At 36.0% G+C, this 20,077-nt stretch overlaps 1 protein-coding gene across 2 annotated transcripts; it reads left to right on the top strand.

Annotated features, from left to right (window-relative positions):
• Nucleotides 1–125: 125 nt before the first annotated feature.
• ATP5F1C (ATP synthase F1 subunit gamma) lies at nucleotides 126–19,073 on the top strand (the record flags this gene model as incomplete). 2 transcript variants are annotated; one of them, XM_081297421.1, is made up of 9 exons in its annotated part: nucleotides 126–272; nucleotides 8,017–8,051; nucleotides 8,563–8,694; nucleotides 12,837–13,041; nucleotides 13,626–13,769; nucleotides 13,877–13,941; nucleotides 14,887–15,042; nucleotides 15,701–15,797; nucleotides 18,937–19,073. In XM_081297421.1, the coding sequence occupies exons 1-9, from the start codon at nucleotides 217–219 to the stop codon at nucleotides 18,938–18,940; spliced, it is 894 nt and encodes a 297-aa protein (XP_081153547.1). In that variant the 5' UTR covers nucleotides 126–216. The 2 variants fall into 2 exon arrangements, with proteins under 2 accessions (XP_081153547.1, XP_081153548.1); XM_081297422.1 differs by lacking the exon at nucleotides 18,937–19,073 and having other exon boundaries at nucleotides 15,701–15,801.
• Between the last annotated feature and the right edge of the window lie 1,004 nt (nucleotides 19,074–20,077).

Here is a 20,077-nt window from a genome sequence, read left to right as displayed (position 1 = left end):
GAACTGGGCTGGATGGAGTAGGCGGGGCAAAGCTGACAGTCGGAAATAGGTGGGGCCTGGGAGGACCGGCCCCCAACGCTCGCGAGACTCCTCTTTCTGGCGCGAGGAAGCGAGACTGAAGGACCAAACGGGGTGGGCAGGGCGCGTGGGGAAGCTTCCGCGCGTGCGCAGTAAGGCCTGTCTGCCCGACCTTCAAGCTAGGCCGGTACCATCACCATGTTCTCTCGGGCGAGCGTTGCTGGGCTGTCTGGCCGCGCCTTGCAGTCGCAATGGTATGGCAGATTGCGGGAGGACTGCGAATATTGGAGGGAGGGAAGAGCTCAGTCAAATGGGATGGAGGTGGGGCGCGGGTGGGGTGCGTAGGACCGACCTGGGGCCGCTGGGCCCAGTTAGGCCCTGGGTTCTGCAGAAGTCTCGCAGCTCGGGCAGCAGGAAGCTGCTCCGAAGCGGGGATGGCGCGCGCGAAGGCTGGAGGTGGGTCAAAGGGAGCAAGGTCACGCCACGTCCCCTGAGGCTGGAAGGGTCATCTGGGACCTCGGGACTGAGACCTTAGTCCGAATTAGTAACGGGGCGACCTGGAATTCATTCAGTTCATAAATATCCAGCTTCTGTTACAAACGAGGCGCAGAGTCTCGGGAAGCTGTTGGCAGGGTCCGCTAGGTGAAGGGAGGACCCTAGGAAAAGCCTCGGGCAAGGTTGCGGTGTGGTTTATGTCCTTGACGCGTGTTCAAAGACTCCAGTGCTGGGCAGAGTGACCCTTTAAGAGCTATCGTCTCAGTGAGCACCCACAGTGTAGCGGGCGCTTTGCTAGGTACTGAAGAAACGAAGGTGAAAAAAAATTTGTGCTATCGTGGCAGATGGGCGTCTTGGTGCATAAGAGACTTTAAAGATCTGACTATTGACGAAGTAGGGAAAGATATATAGCACCACCTTCAGAAGATTATGTCGAAGCATTAACCTGCAAGGTCATGAAATTGTCCAAAGGTCCTGAGAGGAGGCGATTGTGTGTGTGTGTGTGTGTGTGTGTGTGTGTGTGTAATTACAAATATCTTTATTCATTTTTAAAATTCTAATTTGTTATACATGACAGAATGCATTTCAGTTTCATAGTACACATATGGAGCACAATTTTACATTTCTCTGGTTGTACACAAAGTAGAGTCACATCATTCGTGTCTTCATACATGTACCTAGGATAATGATGTTCATCTCATTCCACCATCTTTCCTACCTCCATTCCCCCTACCATCCCCTCTCTCCGCTTTGCCCTATGTAAAGTTCCTCCATTTATCCCATGCTCCCCCTGCCACACCCCCATTATGGATCAGCATCCACTTATCAGAGAAAACATTGGGCCTTTGGTTTTTTGGGGATTAGCTTACTTAGCATGATACTCTCCAACTCCATCCATTTACCTGCAAATGCCATGATTTTATTCTCTTTTAATGCTGAGTAATATTCCATTGTGGATGTATACCGGTTTCTTTATCTGTTCATCTACTGAAGGGCATCTAGATTTTTTCCACAATTTAGCTATTTTGAATTGTGGCTGTAAATATTGATGTGGTTGCATTGCTGTAGTATGCTGTTTTTAAGTCCTTTGGGTATAAACAGAGGAGTGAGATAGCTGGGTCAAATGGTTCCATTCCAAGTTTTCCAAGGAATCTCTATAAAAGGTGCTGTATGTTTGGACAATTTTTAAAATTCTCTAGGGTGAAAAATACATATCAGAAGGCCTAGTAATAGATGATAAAAATTGTTATATGGTTGGCATTGTATAATGGTATGAAATGTTTTGAAGCTAGGCAATTTTATACAAAGTGCTGAGGGGATTATTACTACAGGGTGTGTCCTAGCAATTCCCTTGTTTTATAGTATGGTGAATCTCTAAGGAGCTACAGCACTTAACTAGATTTTTGTATCCTAATTTATGAGAAGAGTCTATTAAGCATTGATTGAGAGAGATTGGTCTTTTCATTAAGCCGAGAGTTTATAGCAATATACAAGAGTTTCAGGATAATGAGTAAGTTCAGTATAGTATGAATTATCTACATAAAATTTTTGGTGGATTAGCCTCAGAAGTCGGATTTTTCTTCTGTTCTGAAAAAGAACATTCAAGGGAATTAAGTCACAGTAATTAAATTCTCAGTTGTATAGATTTTCCCATTTATTAACTGCTAAGCAAATATTTGTGGAGTGCCTACCCTACATCAGTTGGCACCGTGGAAAGTGCTAAAATGTAGTGGCAAACAAAAGGAATATCACCCATTGAGGTTCCTGGCGTGACTGTTTTTGGTGTGCTGTAGTGCTGGGCAAACATCAACTCTTTTTCTTCCTATCTTGCTGTTCATTAATGTAATCTTGTCGGTATTTTTAGAAACTTAAGCAGTGTTCACATTCTTTAAAAAGTGGAGAGGGGCTGGAGATGTAGCTCAGTTGATAGAATGCTTGCCTTGCAGGCACCAGGCCCTGGGTTCAATCTCCAGCACCACATACACAACACACAAAAAGTGGAGAGAGCTCAGTGCAGTGGACTACACCTGTAATCTAGTGACTCTGGAGGCTGAGGCAGGATTCTGTATCAAAAAAATATAAAGGGCTGTGAAGTTAAAACAATATGGTTTTTTTTGTTTGTTTTTTAATATTTTTGTTAGTTATTGATCGATCTTTATTTATTTTCTTATATGTTGTGCTAAGACTTGAACCCATGCTAGGCAAGTGCTGTACTACTGAGCCACAACCCTAGCCCCTGTTTGTTTTTGTGGTTCTGGGGATTTAACTCAGAGCTTTGTACATGCAAGGCAAGCACTCTACCAACTGGGCTACATCCCCAGCCCAGAAACAATATGTTTAGACAAAATTTTAAAAATAACTTTTATTAAAACAACTACAAGATAATTTGAAAATATTTTAATAAAGGTTTGCTTTAAATAAGGGTTCTCAGAGGCAACTACTTTGAGGAACCTAAATTAGAACTTCAATCAGCACATAAAGGTCATAGTCCTGACCTTTGGGAATGTTCAACAGGTAGATTATGACTCTTCATCAAACATCAGTGCTTCAAACTGGTTATGGTGGCACATGACTTTAGTTCCAATGATTCAAGGAGGCTGAGGCAGGAGGATCATAAATACGAGACCAGCACCAGCAACTTAGCAAGGCTTTAAGTAATTTAATGAAACCCTGTCTCAAAAATGAAAGAAAAAGGGCTAGGGATCTAGCTCAGTGATAAAGCACCTCTGGGTTCATCATCCAATACCCTTGTCCCCAAAGGTGTAAGGAGGTTATCATATCTGCCAAGAGGATAAGATTCTGGGTGAGGGTTGAAGTGTGAGGTACTACTTCTTGGTGTAGAGTTGGTGATGGACTTTTACACTGGCATTCTGTTTTAGAATTAGACACACTTCATATTTTCCCTGGAGAATTAGTTAATGCTGCTCTTAATTTTTGTAACATAAATCATTATATGTTTTTTTAAAAAAAGTCTCAAATTGCAATTTCATTGAACAATGAGCCAGTCATGATTCCCTCCTCTGTTGTGTTCAGGTTATCTAACAATGCTATATGATTATAGTAGCCACTGGTGATCCTGACTGATATGATTCTCCATCCAGTGTATTTGATATATTTCAAGTTTCACAAATAATCTCCTGAGGCTTTCTCAGGACATGATGCAGTAACTCAGAACTTGTCCTCTCAGTGCAAAATCTTCTCAGCACAAAATTCTGTAAATCAAGCCATCCCTCAAAATAGTTCATGGCTATTTTGATGGTAAAAAACAAAATAACAAAAAACATAAAAGTCATCTTTATTTATTTATTTTTTATTTTTATTTTTGGTTGTTCAAAACATTACATAGTTCTTGATATATCATATTTCACACTTTGATTCAAGTGGGTTATGAACTCCCATTTTTACCCCGTATACAGATTGCAGAGTCACATCAGTTACACTTCCATTGATTTACATATTGCCATACTAGTGTCTGTTGTATTCTGCTGTCTTTCCTATCCTCTACTATCCCCCCTAAAAGTCATCTTTAGAACTAAATGAAGGCTAAATATGAGATTGTTTCAAGACACATGAAATCATAGCATGTGCACAGTATAACGGATTACAGAAATGTTTCCTCTTCATTCCTTTCACTTGGAATACTTAGGAAAACGAAAATCCAAATGTGGCATGGAGTTCAAATTTGTTCTATACAGTATTCTCTAATGAGAAACTTGTGTCAGTTAAATTGAAATGTCTGCCTAAAACCATAATATCCAAATGTCATTTGCGACAGCCCATAAATTTAAGAGTGTTTGGAGTGAAAAAGTCGTTATACTGAAAAAAGAAAGCCAGCCAAAAATGGTATTACTTTTCAGATGCCATTATGAGCAACATTGTTAATAGAACAATTGTTATGTCTCTAGTCTGTACTCTGTCAGACTTTGTCAGTATTTTTCAGTTTTTAATCTTTTAGTATATCCATTCTCATACTAAATGTGTAAAACCTCCTATTTTACATATAGTCTGCTTCCTCTTTTCTTTATGAATGAGTAATACTAGTATTATGGTGGATAAGTCAAGACTTTTAAAACAAATTGTTTGGTTTTGACCTTCCATATTTATTTTTATGCACATAAACACAATCACAAGAATGAGACCATAGAACACATATCATTTCATACCTGCATTTAAAAATAACTATTGATAAAACATCATTTTTTTTTAGTAGAGTTTTAGATATGTAGGAAAGTTGAACATTTAGTATGGAGATTTTATGTACCCATCTACTCTGAAGAGTTTCCCATACTGCTAATATCTTATAGTGGTATAAGTGCTGCAATTAACGAACCATTATTGATACTATTATTAACTGAGCCTATAGTTTCATTAAGGTTCATTCTTTCTTTTATACAGACCAATGGGTTTTGACAAGTGCACAATGACATATATTTGCTATTACACTATCATGCAGAACAGTTTCACTGCCCTAAAAATTCCTCCTCCCCTGTCCTCAAAACCCTGGTAACCACTGATCTCTTTACTGTTGCTATGGTCATTTCTAGCACAATATATAGCTTTTTGTAGATTGTCTTCTTTCATATAGTAAATATGCACTTAAGGTCTCTCCCTGTCTCTATGGCTTGGTAGCTCATTTATTCTTATTACTAATACTTCACTGTGCAGATGTACCAGAGTTCGGTTTTCAATTCAGTCACATATTAATGTCCTTCAGGTTTTGACAATTATGAATAAATGCTGTAAACATTTGTGTGTGGGTTTTGTGTGAACATGTTTTCAGGTCAGTTGGGTAAATACCTATGAGCATGATTGTGTAATTATAGCTTTATGAGAAACTGCCAAACCACTTCTCCCAAAGCGACTATAGCATTTTGCACTCCCACTGGCCGTCAATGTGAGTTCCTCTTGCTCCACAAACTTGTTATCATTTAAAAATTTTTTTTTAGTTATATAAGAACACAATACCTTTATTTTATTTAATTTCATGTGGTGCTGAAGATTGAACCCAGTGCCTCATATATGTGAGGCAAGCGCTCTACCACTGAGCCACAAACCCTGCCCTTGTTATTTTTTTAATGGATTCTTCTAAGTATATAGTGGGTATCTTATTTTGATTTGCAATTCCCTACTAAGTATATGTGCTTATTTGCCATCTAAATCTTTGGTGAGGTGTGGAAATCTTTTGCCCATTTTTTTATTCGGTTGGTTTGTTATTTTTGTGTTTTTAAGAGTTTTATATTTGGGGTCCAGGTCCTTTATCAGAAATATGTTTTGCAAATATTTTCTCCCAGTTTGTGGCTTGTCTTCGTTCTCTTAATAGTGTTTTTCACAGATCCAAAATTTTAGATTTTGATAGTTAAATGTACTTTTTTTTTTTTTTTTTAATCATGGAGCATGCGTTTGTTGAATCTAAAATCTCATTGTGAAACCCAGGTACCTAGATTTTCTCTGGTATCTTCTGGAAATTTTATACTTTTGCATTTTACAAAAGACCTGTGATTGACTTTGAGCTAATTTTGTGAAAGTGTCTAATTGTTCCAGCATTCTATGTTGTAAATAGTATTATTTTTCTGTTGGATTGGTTTTGCTCCATTGTCAAAGATGTTGTTTGGTCTAGATTTTTGCCTTTCCATATTAAATTTAAAATTAGTGCATTGATGTCCACAAAGTAACTTGCTAAAATTTTTATTTTATTTTATTTTGTATTTTTGGTACTGGGGATTGAACCCAGGGAAACCCAGCCACTTAGCCACATCCCCAGCCCCTTTTTCATAGAAACAGGGTCTCACTGAGTTGCTTAGTGCCTTGCTTTTGCTGAGGCTGACTTTGAACTCTAAATCCTCCTGCCTCAGCCTCCCAAGCTGCTTAGATTATAGGCATGCGCCACTCACTGCTCCTGGCAGTTTTTACTTTTAGCATCAACTAGTTATAGTTTTTAAATCTATATCTCAACTCTCAAAACACTGAGACAGTTCCACCTTGCCCCCTAGTCTTTTTAACTGTTTTTTTTTTCAAAACTCACTATCTCCAGCGTGTTAATCCCAAATCAGTTTTTCTATATTGATTATGACAGCATCATGCACTCAGGTCTTCAATTATAAACTTTTGTCGGTCTTACTGTTTTCCTTGTCACTAAGAATTTGTTCTTAAGTCCAGTCTCATTGTTTTGCCCATTCCTTAGTCCAGATTCTTGCTGTCTCTTGTCTGGAAGCTGCAGCAGCCCATGTCTCCATAGTATGAATATTCATCCATATTTCTGCCTCATTTCATGCTTGTCACTGCTATGTGAAAACTCAACTGATTCATCTTTTCTGTACTATCTCCAAAATAGTATTTACACTGCTTTACTTTCTAATATTTAAAAATATTAAATATTTAAAATAACATTTAAACACAACTCGTGTCTCCTGCTTCCCCTGTTGCATACCTAGCCCATGATATCGTCTTTCAAAACTGCATCCAGTTCTGAGAATGTCCACCTTTGGCCTGGCTTTATGCATAATTTACTGATTCTTCAGTTCTCCCATGTAGCTTTGTTGGCCAACATGACTACTTTGTGTGAATTCAAAGGCTTAAAGATAATAATTTATAACATGTTGTCTTTCTGCTGGGGTAAGGATCCTCTTATTCATCTTTCACTAACTTTCAATCAAGTCTAATCATTTTTATCTTTGTGCATTGGCATTTTAATATTCAAGATAGTGAATATTTGATTAAATTTGATGTAAAACTTGAGTTGATAATACGTTTCTGGTGGTCAGAAACCATATCTTATTTACTGGAACATAGAAGGTTATTTCATTGAATTTAAAAAGGTAAAAATAATTTTAAATAAATGTACTTCCATCCATGTGGTCATGTTAGGCTCTGTGATTGATAACTATTATATATTTTTATATTAATATTATAGTTGTTATTGCTATTGGCGGTTGAATCCATGGGCACATTACCACTGAGCCACATCCCCAGCCCTTTTTAATTTATTTTTAGATAAGGTCTCACTAAGTTGCTGAGACTGGCTTTGAATTTGTAATCCTCCTGCCTTACCCTCCCAGCTCACTGGGATTCAGGTGTGTACCACTGCACTGGATTTGATGCTCAGTATTACTTTAAAACATTGCTTTGCCCTAATTAAGTCAAGGGTTGCTTTTTAGGTGTGTCTGGCCTTGATTTTAAGTAATTAGCCTAATGAGGGAAAAAGACTTTTCTATCCTGGAAGTAATATAAGCAAAGATGGAGATGGGAATGGAGAATTTTTGATTACCATTGAGACTAAAGCAAACAGTTTATGTTATAGTTAGGCCAAATAAAACAAGGTTTTGGTACAGGCCTTGGTTATTACTATTGGGAATTTAAGTCTGTGTCTTTTCATGTACATTCACAGACTACTGTATTTGACAGATTGTTTCTCATGGATATTTAAACATTAACTCTGAATATTTTTTTTAGATAGTGGAGCTATATTTCAGAAAATTAAACTGTTTTTAAAACTTTTATTCTCAGGATCCAAGTTCGAAATATGGCAACTCTGAAAGATAGTAAGTATGTTGTATGTCTCAATATGTGAATTACGGAAAACTAAATTTTGACAAATAAAAATACTTTCAAAATATACCACTTGAGCCCATAATTGGCAAAATGAATCTATATTATGTATGTGAGATGTTGGACGTGTTTTAGAAAAGTATAAGGTGGCATGAAAATTTTTTATTCTATATCTTTAGAGTAATAATGATATAATTAGAAAAATTTATAACGTTTGCATATACATATATACATAATGTTATAAAATATGTGGTTAAGGCTATTTTTAGTGTCATTTAATGTTTTAAATATATAATGTACTATTTTCTCTTAGGTTGCCATTTGCATATTCTGTCCAAATAACAGCTAGTCATGCCCTTTATTAGTACTAATTTTAACTGAAGACTAGTTTAATATCATGGCGATTATTGATGGTCTAAGTGCTAATTATTCTACCTTGCACTTTAGAAAAAATTTCAGTGAATTCACAAATGAAATTATACTGTAACTCCTTTAAATTTTCAGTTACCAGGCGACTAAAGTCAATCAAAAACATCCAGAAAATTACCAAGTCTATGAAAATGGTAGCAGCAGCAAAATATGCCCGAGCTGAGAGGGAACTGAAACCAGCTCGAGTGTATGGAATAGGATCTTTGGGTAAGAGAAGAATTTGATTCACAAATTATGAAGAACTGTTTAAACATAAAAGTTATTTATGACTTTTCTTTAGTGCTCTCTGTAATACTGGGCCTATTCTGAATACTTGACATGTACTCATTTTTCACGTACAGACAGACGTTCTACACAGACTCATAGCAACCCTGCGATAGGAACTGTTAGGGTCCCTGCATATCAAAGTTAAGTAACTTGCCCAAGGTCACATATAAATGGGCAAGAAGTGACTGTGTAACCACTATATATGGAACCTTAAATATTCTGAAGTCTTTCCTGTATTATTAAATATCCCATCAAAAGCACTTGAAAATATAGTACATGAGACAGAGAGATGCTTGATTGCATCGTGTTACCTTTGATATGGTATTTCAGGACTGTAGGGTGAGGGGATTGAGGGTGCAAAGGTGGTGCCCTGCAAAGGAGAGCTGACTTGTAATGGTGTTTTGAGAATCTCTGTGATGTAGAAACAGGGAAAATAGCTGAAAAACCTTCATTTTTATGACACTTAATCACAATTCTTATCCTTTCAAAAGCATTAACACATTTTTCTTTACTAATTTTATGTAGTCCATTCTTGATTATTCTTCCTAATGGAAAAAAAAGTGACATGATAATTTCAAAAAGAATTTATATTTTAGATGCTTTTATACTTATTTGATTATTGATTTGTCTCAGAAATAAGCAAAATTGGATAGAACTAGAAAGTTCCCACCATGATCTGTAACTGTTTTCTTTGAACTCTTGCATTTTTCTGTGTCATTGACTTAAGCCTACCTCAAAGAATTTTTAACTTCTTATCATGAAACCTTTCTTTTTTTTAATTTTTGGTACCAGTGATTGAACCCATGGTGCTTAACCACTGAACCACATCCTTTTTATATATTTTAAAAATTTAGACACAGGGTCTTACTGAGTTGTTTAGGGCCTCACTAAGTTGCTGAGGCTGGTTTTCAACTCGCCATCTTCCTGCCTCAGCCTCCTGAGCCACTGTGTCACCGTTGACTTCTTTTTATGAATGCTTGGGTCCTCACTAAGTTGCTGAGGCTGGCTTTGAACTTGAGATCTTCCTGCCTTAGCCTCCTGAGCCTTTGTGCCACTGTGCCTGACTTTTTATTATGAAACTTACATAAATTTGAAAGTGAAGAAAATCATATAGGAAGCCTCCATTTATCTGCCACTTAGCCTAAAAAAAGTCTCAGCTCAGGATCATCTAAAATTCTTAAATTTGGGGCTCACTTTCCAAAAGAATATTTTTCATTTTAAAGAAGATAGTCCCTACTGCTGTTCTTAAAGCCTTCCAATTGGCATCTTTACTTCTGCTTTTGCCACTTTCCACTTTTTCTGCATCCCACAGCCAGAATGATTAGGTTGTGAAGCAGTTCATGCTGACCCCTGCCCTAAAATCTCTTTATAGTTAGCATAAAATTGTTGTTACCATGGGCTTCAAGTCTTTACATGATTCTGTACCTCCCACATACCTCCCTGTACCCACACTGCTGTTTTTAATTTCCTCTGCTCAAAATGCTCCTCCTCTTCATTTCATGCAGGCCTTCTTAAACCACCTTATCCTGAATCATCTCTGCAGTACTTCATGTATTTGGATTATGCTTCCTTATTTCCTTCTTTCTACATGAAACTACCTGTTCTTGATTACTTGTTTTATTATTTGACTCCCCAACTTGAGTAGAAGCTTCATTCCTGAATTCCCAGCACCTAGAATAATCATTGTTCAGTAAAGGTACAAGTGAATAGGACTAAAGGAAAATGATTCTTCCCAACAGAATGTTTTAACAAGCAAATGTTTAAATATGAACTTAGAAGGCAAAGTTTGCTATTTCCAAATGGAAGATAATATATATTTGCATTATCTGCAAATTGTATATAAAGTATATCTATGCATTAGATGTAGAATTGCCTTCTGCAGTAATTTTTTGTACTCTTCTGTACCTTTTTAAGCATACATTTATCCTGCAAAAGAAAATTTTATGTAAGAAAATAGAACAGGTCTCAGATGAAATGGCCTCTCACTTTAATATTTAGTACAGAGGAGAGTTGGTAGGTTAACTATCCAGTCATTTCAAACCCACTAACTCCCATAAGACTCATTCTCAGGTTGGTTGTGATGCTCATTTCTAGCCTAGAGTAGGTCAGTGATTTCCAGTTTATATAGGATTATGTCTTACTCATATTATTGGATACCTAACTTTTAAGTAGAATTTGTGGCATAGTGGGCATTCAATAATTCTAACTCCACAGTCTGTCTGGCTGTCTGTCTCTCTCTCTCTTTCTCTCTCTCTCTTTTACTTTTTTCTGGTGCCAGGGATCAAAACGGGGTCCTCGTACATGCTACGCAAGGTTCTACCACTGAGTTGTACCCCTGCCCCTGGCCTTTCAGATGTAGTATATTAATTACTGCATTTTCATACCAAGTTTCTCAAGCCAAAACTAAGGCCAGGTTAACTTTGGCAAACAGAAGAGTTCATTAAAAAATTATTCTTTGACTTATTTATATATAAAAAAAGTCACTGAACTATTTACCTTTCTTGTTAATAAATATAATAATGTTCCCCCCAAAAGTTCATAGCCACAAAATACTCATTTAATAAAGGAGAAACCAGGAGCTGTGGATGTGACTTAGTACTGGAGCTCTTAGCTGGTGTGCATAAGGCCCTGGGTTCAATCCCCAGAACCACTAAATAAATAAATAAGGAACTGGTTCAGATGGCTGAATAGAGTTATTTACAGTATAAAAATGAAAATTTAAGTCAAGGCTGCCATTCAGTTTCTGTGCCCTTTAAACTAAAAAGGTATGAACTGCTAGATATGAAATGGTTAAAAGTTTTAAATATTGGGCTGGGGCTGTAGCTCAGTGGCAACGCGCTTACCTCACATGTGTGAGGCACTGGGTTCAATCCTCAGCACTGCATAAAAATAGATAAATAAAATAAAGGCATACTCTCCATCTACGACTACAAAGACAAAAATTAAACCAATTTTTAAAAATATGTTAAAGATTTTAAAATAGACATTTTATACTGTGCAAAACATTTTTTAAAGAACTTAAAAGTAAGTATTCTTCCCACTCTGTAAACTTTGGAGTTGAGTATTTACTTCTTTTTATTCTTTATGGGAGATCCTGTGATTGTTTTATACTGAAGAGGAAAATAGCAGGAATTTTCTTGAAGTGGGTAAATGTGCTCTGTTCTTTTTTTTTCCCCCCTGGGGTGCTAGGGATTAACCCAGGGCCTTGTTATTTGGGAGGCCTAAATGCTAAGTGCTCTGTTCCTTGTTTTTGTTGTTGTTGAAGTGGGTGAATGTAATGATTGCAAAATGTACCTTGCAACTGCAGGGAGTGCCAGCTGTTAAAACCCTGTTTGGTCAAGCCATCCTTCCCAAGGGCTGCTTCTAGCCAGTGACTGAGTATAGGCAGTTGGGAAAGCAGGTCTGGTTTAGGGAGACTTGGGGCACCCAGTAGCCTTAAACTGCCAGTAGTGAGGAACTCTGCTCCTAGCCTTTCTTCCTTTCCTTCCTGCAGGTTAGGCTTGCATCATGGTAGATGGCTCTTCAGTCTCTTTTGACTTCTTCCTGTTTTCTCTCACAAGTATTTTCATAGTAAAATAGTGTATCTTTAATCCCATTTAATCTCATTTGCCTTTGTTTCTTGGAAGACTAGTCCAACACAGTTGATAAATAATACCAAAAATAAATTGTTTTTCATTACTTCAAAATTAGTAGTTTTTTGTAAGAACTTGATATGCAGATTATATAAGCAGCTTAGTAAATATTTGTTTCCTGCTCTTTCAGGAAGAGCAGGAAGTTTGCATTCTGTAGAAGTCTGGTATCTAGACAAGTAGGTGCCTCTATAATTCTGTGCTCTTTACAAGTTTTTAATTGTACTAGAGATTTCTTTTAATCAATATTTAAGAAAATTGGCCATTAATTGACCCTTAGGAAACTTTCTTACATACAGATTTAAACCTTTCTGGTTTTCAGTCTAGTTGTAAATAAAGTACCTACACAGACACTTGTCAAGTGTCACTTAAATTTAATTGCATGAAAACAGCATGCGTTGGTAAACTAGGGATTATTGCTATCTTATTATAAATTGCATTTTTTTTTTCAAGCTCTGTATGAGAAAGCTGATATTAAGGTACCTGAAGACAAGAAGAAACACCTCCTTATTGGTGTATCCTCAGATCGAGGACTTTGTGGTGCTATTCATTCCTCGGTTGCCAAACAGATGAAAAGTGAGGTGGCTACACTCACGGCAGCTGGAAAAGAAGTTATGCTTGTTGGAGTTGGTGATAAAATCAGAGGCATACTTCATAGGTACATTAAATGTCTGTTGTTCATGTTCAGAGTGATGAAATGGAAGTTTCTTTGATAGTTTAATCAAATATCATTTTTAGTTACCTTTTTTGGCATACTCACAAAGAAATTTTATTTTTTATTTTATTTTTTTTTCAGGATATATTGGAATATATATTTCCCCTTCCCCTTTTTTACTTGCTTTCCCGTTTGTCCCTCATCTGTACCATAAGTTGAATACAACGGGAATGTCCAAAGTTTTTGGCAGTAAGCCAAACAAAGAACTTTAGGAGCTGTCACAGCCTGGAAATGTGAGAAAGGAACAATAGTTTATTAGGATTAAAAGAGATATAAAGGCAAAGAGAATATAAAATAAGAAAGCTTGGGTTTTTAGTCCAAACTTTGCAGGTACTTAAGGAAAGGAGTAATAATATGCACAACATATTATATAACAACATATCATGATAATACACACAACAACTTAACTCAGAGCCATCACCACTCATATTTCCCTAAACACTTGTTCCCTGGTGATAATTTTTTTTCTTTTTCCATGTGTTCTTTCAACACAAATATTCTATTAAACTATTTTATGTGATCTGTAGGACGCATTCGGATCAGTTTTTGGTGACATTCAAAGACGTGGGAAGAAAGCCCCCTACTTTTGGAGATGCATCGGTCATTGCTCTTGAATTACTAAATTCTGGATATGAGTTTGATGAAGGCTCTATCATCTTTAATCGATTCAGGCAAGAAACAATTAGAATTCAAAGTTCTTTTCTATTCATGTTTTCAAATAACTAAATGTCTTACATTAAAAATCATTGAGATTTATATTTGCTTTTATGATTTCTAGGTCTGTAATCTCCTATAAGACAGAAGAAAAGCCCATCTTTTCTCTTAATACTATTGCAAGTGCTGGTAAGTAGTTTTTATATGGAAAGTATTTTTAAATATGGAATGGAGAGAGTTGTACACTAAGGAACGTAGTATTTGTCCAGAATGACCTGTTACAAACCTGGCGCAATGATAACACCTCAGTTCAGAAGGCTGAGGCAGAAAGACTGCAAGCTCAAAACCAGCCTCAGCAATTAAAGCAAGGCCCTAAGCAACTTAGGAAGACCCTTTCCCAAAATAAAAAGGGCTGGAGGTGCTGGGGATGTGGCTCAGTTGTACAGCACTTGCCTCACACGAGTGAGGCACTGGGTTCAATCCATAGTACTGCATAAAAATAAATAAAGGTATTGTATCCACTTACAATTGAAAATATATTTAAAAGAAAAAAGTGGAGGTGGGTTGGGGATGTGGCTTAGTGGTTAAACACTCCTGGGTTCAATCCAGGGAAATGGGCTAGTAAGTTTTTACAACATTAAAACTGAAATTCATATCAGCTTTTAGTTCTCCCATTCTTTCTTATGCTTAGAAAGATTCTTTCATTTAATTTTCCAGATTGACATTTATATTTCTTCAATAATTAAATGGCTAACTTGAAATTATTGTATCACACTATAGTGGCTGGTGAGGGAAGTAATTGTTTATTGAAAAAAAAATTGAGTTCTTGCTGGATTTGTGGTACTCTGGTTGGTGCTATCCAGAGAACTTAACAACCATGAAGTTTAGTAATTGTTTTGAATGTTAGCTTCTTTGTATTTAAATTTCTCAAATAGAGTATCAAAGGCTTTGTTTACATATTATATTTTGCTGAAAATGTGCTATGATATGTAGTACAGAAATAAATGAAATTATTAGAACAGATTTATTTAACTTTAAAATGTCTATAAAGGATTTTTATACTATTAAGCTGTTTTGATGAACTTAGTCTTTGGTCTGTATAATTTCAAATAAATGCATCACTTATTTTAACAGAGAGCATGAGCATCTATGATGATATTGATGCTGATGTGCTGCAAAATTACCAAGAATACAATCTGGCCAACATCATCTACTACTCCCTGAAGGAGTCTACCACCAGCGAGCAAAGTGCTAGAATGACAGCTATGGACAATGCCAGCAAAAACGCTTGTAAGCTCACAATAAGGACAGAACTAGCAGTAATGTTTGTGAGCCCAGGGTGTACCTCTGCTGATGTTGCCCAGAGTAGCATCAAAAAACAGTACCCAGGTGTGGTGGTTCATGCCTATAAACTGAGGCTGAAGCAGTAGAATCCCAAGTTTGAAGTCAACTTAGTAAGACTCTGTCTCAAAATAAAAATACAGAAGTACTGGGGATGTAGTTCAGTGTTAAAGTGCCCCTAGATTCAATCTCCAATACCATAAGTGGGCAGGAGGGTCAGGGGGACACCATTAACAATGTATTCTCTGCCTCAGAGGGAAGTGCATCTTACTTGATAGATTTGCAAATACTGTGCAAGGTAGCCTATGGAAGATATAAAAATGCCTTCATAAAATTTTTTTTTTGAGAAGTCAGTTTGGGAATCCAAGAAGAAACAATCTCTTGAGCTGGATCTGTAGTTCAGTGGTAAAGCGCTAGCCTCGCATGTGTGAGGCACTGGGTTTGATCCTCAGCACCACATAAGAATAAATAAAGATACTGTGTGTTCATCCACAACTTAAAAAAAAAAAAAAAAACAATCTTTTATTTTTAAAATGAGCAAGAGGCTAATTAACCAATTATTCTTGTTTGGTTTTATTATCCTTTTTTTTTTTTTTTTTTTTGGTAGCTGAGATGATTGATAAATTGACTTTGACATTCAACCGCACCCGACAAGCTGTCATCACAAAAGAGTTGATTGAAATTATCTCTGGTGCTGCAGCTCTGTAAGTAATTACAGATTGTTCCCTCAGAGGGATTTTTCTGACTCTTCACCTTGCATGTGGTTGTTTAGTCTTGGCTGCTTAAAAGTTTTGTGTTTTGTTTTCTCTATTAAGGTTGAAATGATTCATTGCTTAATCTTTTGTCCTTACTCTTAGGATATAATGATTTGATGGAAATGAGATCTCTAAATTTATTGTTTCAGTTGAAACAGTCAGGCTTAGTTTCTTCTGTTCAGGGATCATGGTATGCTAGCTTTCACTTCCGTTAAGTGTTAGGAAGGAGGATATGAATGATTATCATTTGTAAAATCTGTCTTTGACCGTTAAAGCGTTATAAGCCATGCTTTGTGAGTTATAGGACTGGTTTTGCATAACTCTATAAACCATTGAATAGAGGTAGAGTCCAGGAATTCTTTTTAATTGTTGTTTTCTATTCAAGTGCCATAAGATAGCATACTGCCTTCCTCAAGAAAATTGGTTGAGAAAATTTAGTGATTGTGAAACAAAGGATAAGATAATGGGAATTTTGTTTAAAAATTATTAAGTTGAACATCTACAATGTGCAAAGTACAATGCTAGGCACAGTGTTAAGGATGTGATCCTCTTTCAAGACATTTATATTTTAATAGGATAAGAAAAATATATGTGTGACAAAAGATGAAATGTAGAGCAAATTAACTTTGACTTATTCCATCTTAACCTCCTACTAATTGCTTACCAAATTCTGTAAGTTTTACCTTTTAAATACCTATGTAATATTTTAGGCCCATCTAACATAGATTTCGCTCCTGAATTAAAAAAGGGTTGAGCTGGGACAGTGGTGTACACCTGTAATCCCAATGACTTGAGAGGCTGAGGCAGGAGAATTGCAAGTTAGAGGCCAGCCTCAGCAACTTGACAAGACCCTGTTTCAAAATAAAAAGGGTTGGGGATGTAGCTCAGTGGTAAAGTGCCCAGTACTAACCCTTCTCAAGAAAATGTGGGGAATAAGGTTTTTGTATTTGCTTCTATTTTAAGACAGGGTCTCGCTATGTTGTCTAGTCTGACTTTGAACTCCTGGGTTCAAGCAATTTTCCCATTTCAGCCTCTCAAGTAACTGGGACTACAGGTGTATACCACTACACCTGACCCTTCACAGGCACTTAAAAGAAACAAACAGAAACTGTTTGTAGCATGCGTGGTACAGTCTTAACAGAGAAAACAGATGTTGAATAGAACACAGGGGTTGGCCCATAACTACATTTTTAAAGGATTATAAAAAGTCAGACAATATATGATTCACAGAAAAAATTTGCTGATCTTTAGTACATTACTAAGAAAATAACAGAATCCATTCTTTATAATATAATCATTCTGCATTACTATAAGGGATCCTATGTATTCTGGCCATCAACACTCTGTCCAGTCTAATTATTTCTTGCTTGCTTGAACCTCAGTCACTTTGATCTCTTTTCATGTCTTCAAATGCATCATTCTCTTTCTCACCTCCAAAGAGGTGGTTTGTGCTTTTGCCTAAAATGTCATTCTCATCTTCACCTTGATCTTTGGATTCTTTATCTAATTGCTTCCTGTTTATCCTTACCTATTGGGCTAGGGGAATCCTCTCTTCATACTCTGTGACTCACCTTTGTCATCTATAAAATTGGTCTAATAAAGGGATTAAATGATTTGTCATTATTCTCCTGGTCATATGTCCTGTGTTGATTCTAAGCTGATTTTTTCTTGGAAGTTAACTGTGAGAAGGCCCGGGCAGGGAGAGGAGGGGGAGAGGGGGCTGCATTTTGAAGGCCTGGGTGCTGTGTGAGATCACCCAGAGGACTCAAAAGTACTTTTTTGCTCTTGAAGAGATGATGTTATGAACTGTGATGATAAAACTTGTGCAAAAATGAGAATCAGGCTCTTCTTGATGGAAATGAGGAATGGGGGATTGGGACATAAAACTAAGAATTTAGGGGGGGGACAAAACCTAGATTATTGGAACTTGACTATTACTTTTTTACTCTAGAAGTGTTATCTAAATCTTTATTTTAAAAGTTAGCTGTGCAATCCCAAAGTTGGATTGTTTATATGACTGGACTTGCATGTTCTATAACTCATCAGTTATGATTCAAAATTGTAATACGTAATTACAAACACATTGACTACTTAGAAATAAAATTAAATGCGTGAATAAACCATAATATTTGAGGTGGCAATTTGCAAGCTTAAACTATAGAAAAAATAGTAACTTAAATTTATATATTCAGTCTTGCCTACTTGCATGAACATGTTTTTTTTGCTTATAATCACAGTGAAATCTATAGCTTTTTATATCATTTAGTTGTTTTTAAAGGAATACGTGGGTTAGTGTTTATATAATATACTCAAGGTAGCATGTAAAGAAATGGACTGTGATTAACTAGCATGGATTGCTTTTTAACGTGCTTGTTTTGTGTTTGTCTTTTTCTTCTAATATAATAACCAGGGATTAATGATCAAGTTCCATCCCCAGATGAGAGGTAAAGTGCACTTGCTCTTCCATATTCCTTCAGAAAAGAAACCTAGCCAGATAAAACTAAAGCCAGTTTATCAATAACAAAACTGCTTCTCTAAGAGATTTTAGATGAGCAGGGCAATTTGTAGTATTAGCCAATTTATGGAAGCTAGTGGGCTTTGGGGCTTTTTTTTTTTTTTTACATTTATTAATTTTTTTAATAAATTGGTTGGTCATAGAAAAGTATATGGAAGGAAATAAACTTTAAGGATTGAGAATTAACATTATTTTGAGATATTATGTGTAGGTTAGTGAAGAGTGGTTCTCAAAATTTATGGTCAAAGAACACCTTAATGTCCGATTAACAGAAGACAGCTAGATTTTCATCTGGCTTTGTATTCATTTTGTTGTAATGTCATGCATCATGTAGCCTCTGAAAAATCATGATACACTCTATGAATAAAATGAGAATAAAACAAAAAATAACAGTAGTATGAAAATAGTTTTGCCCTTATAAAAAGTTTTCACAGACCAAAATTTGAGGACCACTGGAATAGTTTATAAATTCAGTTCTTGATGTTCCAATTAAAATATGTTATCTCTTGACATCATTATTTTCCCAAAAAAATACTATATGGTTTTTACTTGTTTTTTACTTTTCTTTTTCAGATAAAGAAGGAAAATTCTGTGAGCTGATTTTATTTTTAGCTTACTGCTGTCTGTCAGAAGAAAAGTGGTTCATTGTTTGAATTACTAAAGACAGCAAGATGTTTGTAAATTATCTTACAATAAACAACTTAAGAAAATCATTGTCCCTTGTCTTTTAAGGAAAAATGACTACACCTTTCAAAATGAGGCGTTAAAACATTTAAAAATATTAGTATGATACTATGAAATTATTTTTTGGAAGAAATTTAAGAAGCTCTTCTAATTTTACCCGCCTTAAAAAGTCTAGTTTCTTTAGGGCCAGCTTTCGAGGGGTTGCACATCACACCTTCAACCCTGGCTGCCATTCTTTTTGAAAAAATTTCCTTTTGCAGTCTTTCAGCAAAATGCTACTGGAGGCATTTGGTTTTCCTCATACATGGGATACAGAATTCTAGGCATATACTCACTTTATTTATTTATTTCCAGTGCTGGGTGGGGATCAACCTAGGCCTTTTATATGCTAAGCAAGTGCTCTACCACTGAGCTACATCCCTGACCCAAAATAAATTTTCTAATAAAATCCTTTTGCAAACATTAGGCAAATATTTAAGTATGATATTCACATTCGTATAACCATCAGATTGGATGCCTGAATTGAGACTATGTGCCATGTTGGCTTTGTAGGGCACTTATTTTGTAATAAAAAAAAATATATGTGAATTCCAAAAGATATAAACTATAAAAACATAAAACCCATTCTCAAATATTTAACAGTTGATGTATATAACTTTTAAAAACCATTAAAAATGTAAGTGTATATATTTAGAAAGGATTCAAGCATTTTATTTTTCTATCAACTATATTCTTAACAATGAATTGAACATTGATTAAAAAAAAATCACTTAGCAAGTGCAAACCTGTAAAGAAATCAGTACTGTACTGCTTCCAACAAAAAGGCTCCCAAGATCTTAAGACCTGTGCCTTAAAATGTCTATTCTATTTGCACATTTAGAAGTGTTTGCTTGGGTAAAGATTCTAGGTTTGAAATTGATTTCCTTCTGAATTTTTAAAGGGATTTGGCTTTTTCATCTTCCTGCCTCCATGTGACACTTCAAAAGTTTTTAAATCATTTGATATCTGAACTTTGGGATGCTTGTTTTTC

The sequence above is a fragment of the Spermophilus citellus genome (genome assembly GCF_964194105.1).
Source record: "Spermophilus citellus genome assembly, chromosome: 6".
NCBI classification, from domain to species: Eukaryota; Metazoa; Chordata; class Mammalia; order Rodentia; family Sciuridae; genus Spermophilus; species Spermophilus citellus.
The sequence above is the reverse complement of the archived record's forward strand: the minus strand, read 5'-3'. Positions and strand labels throughout refer to the sequence as shown.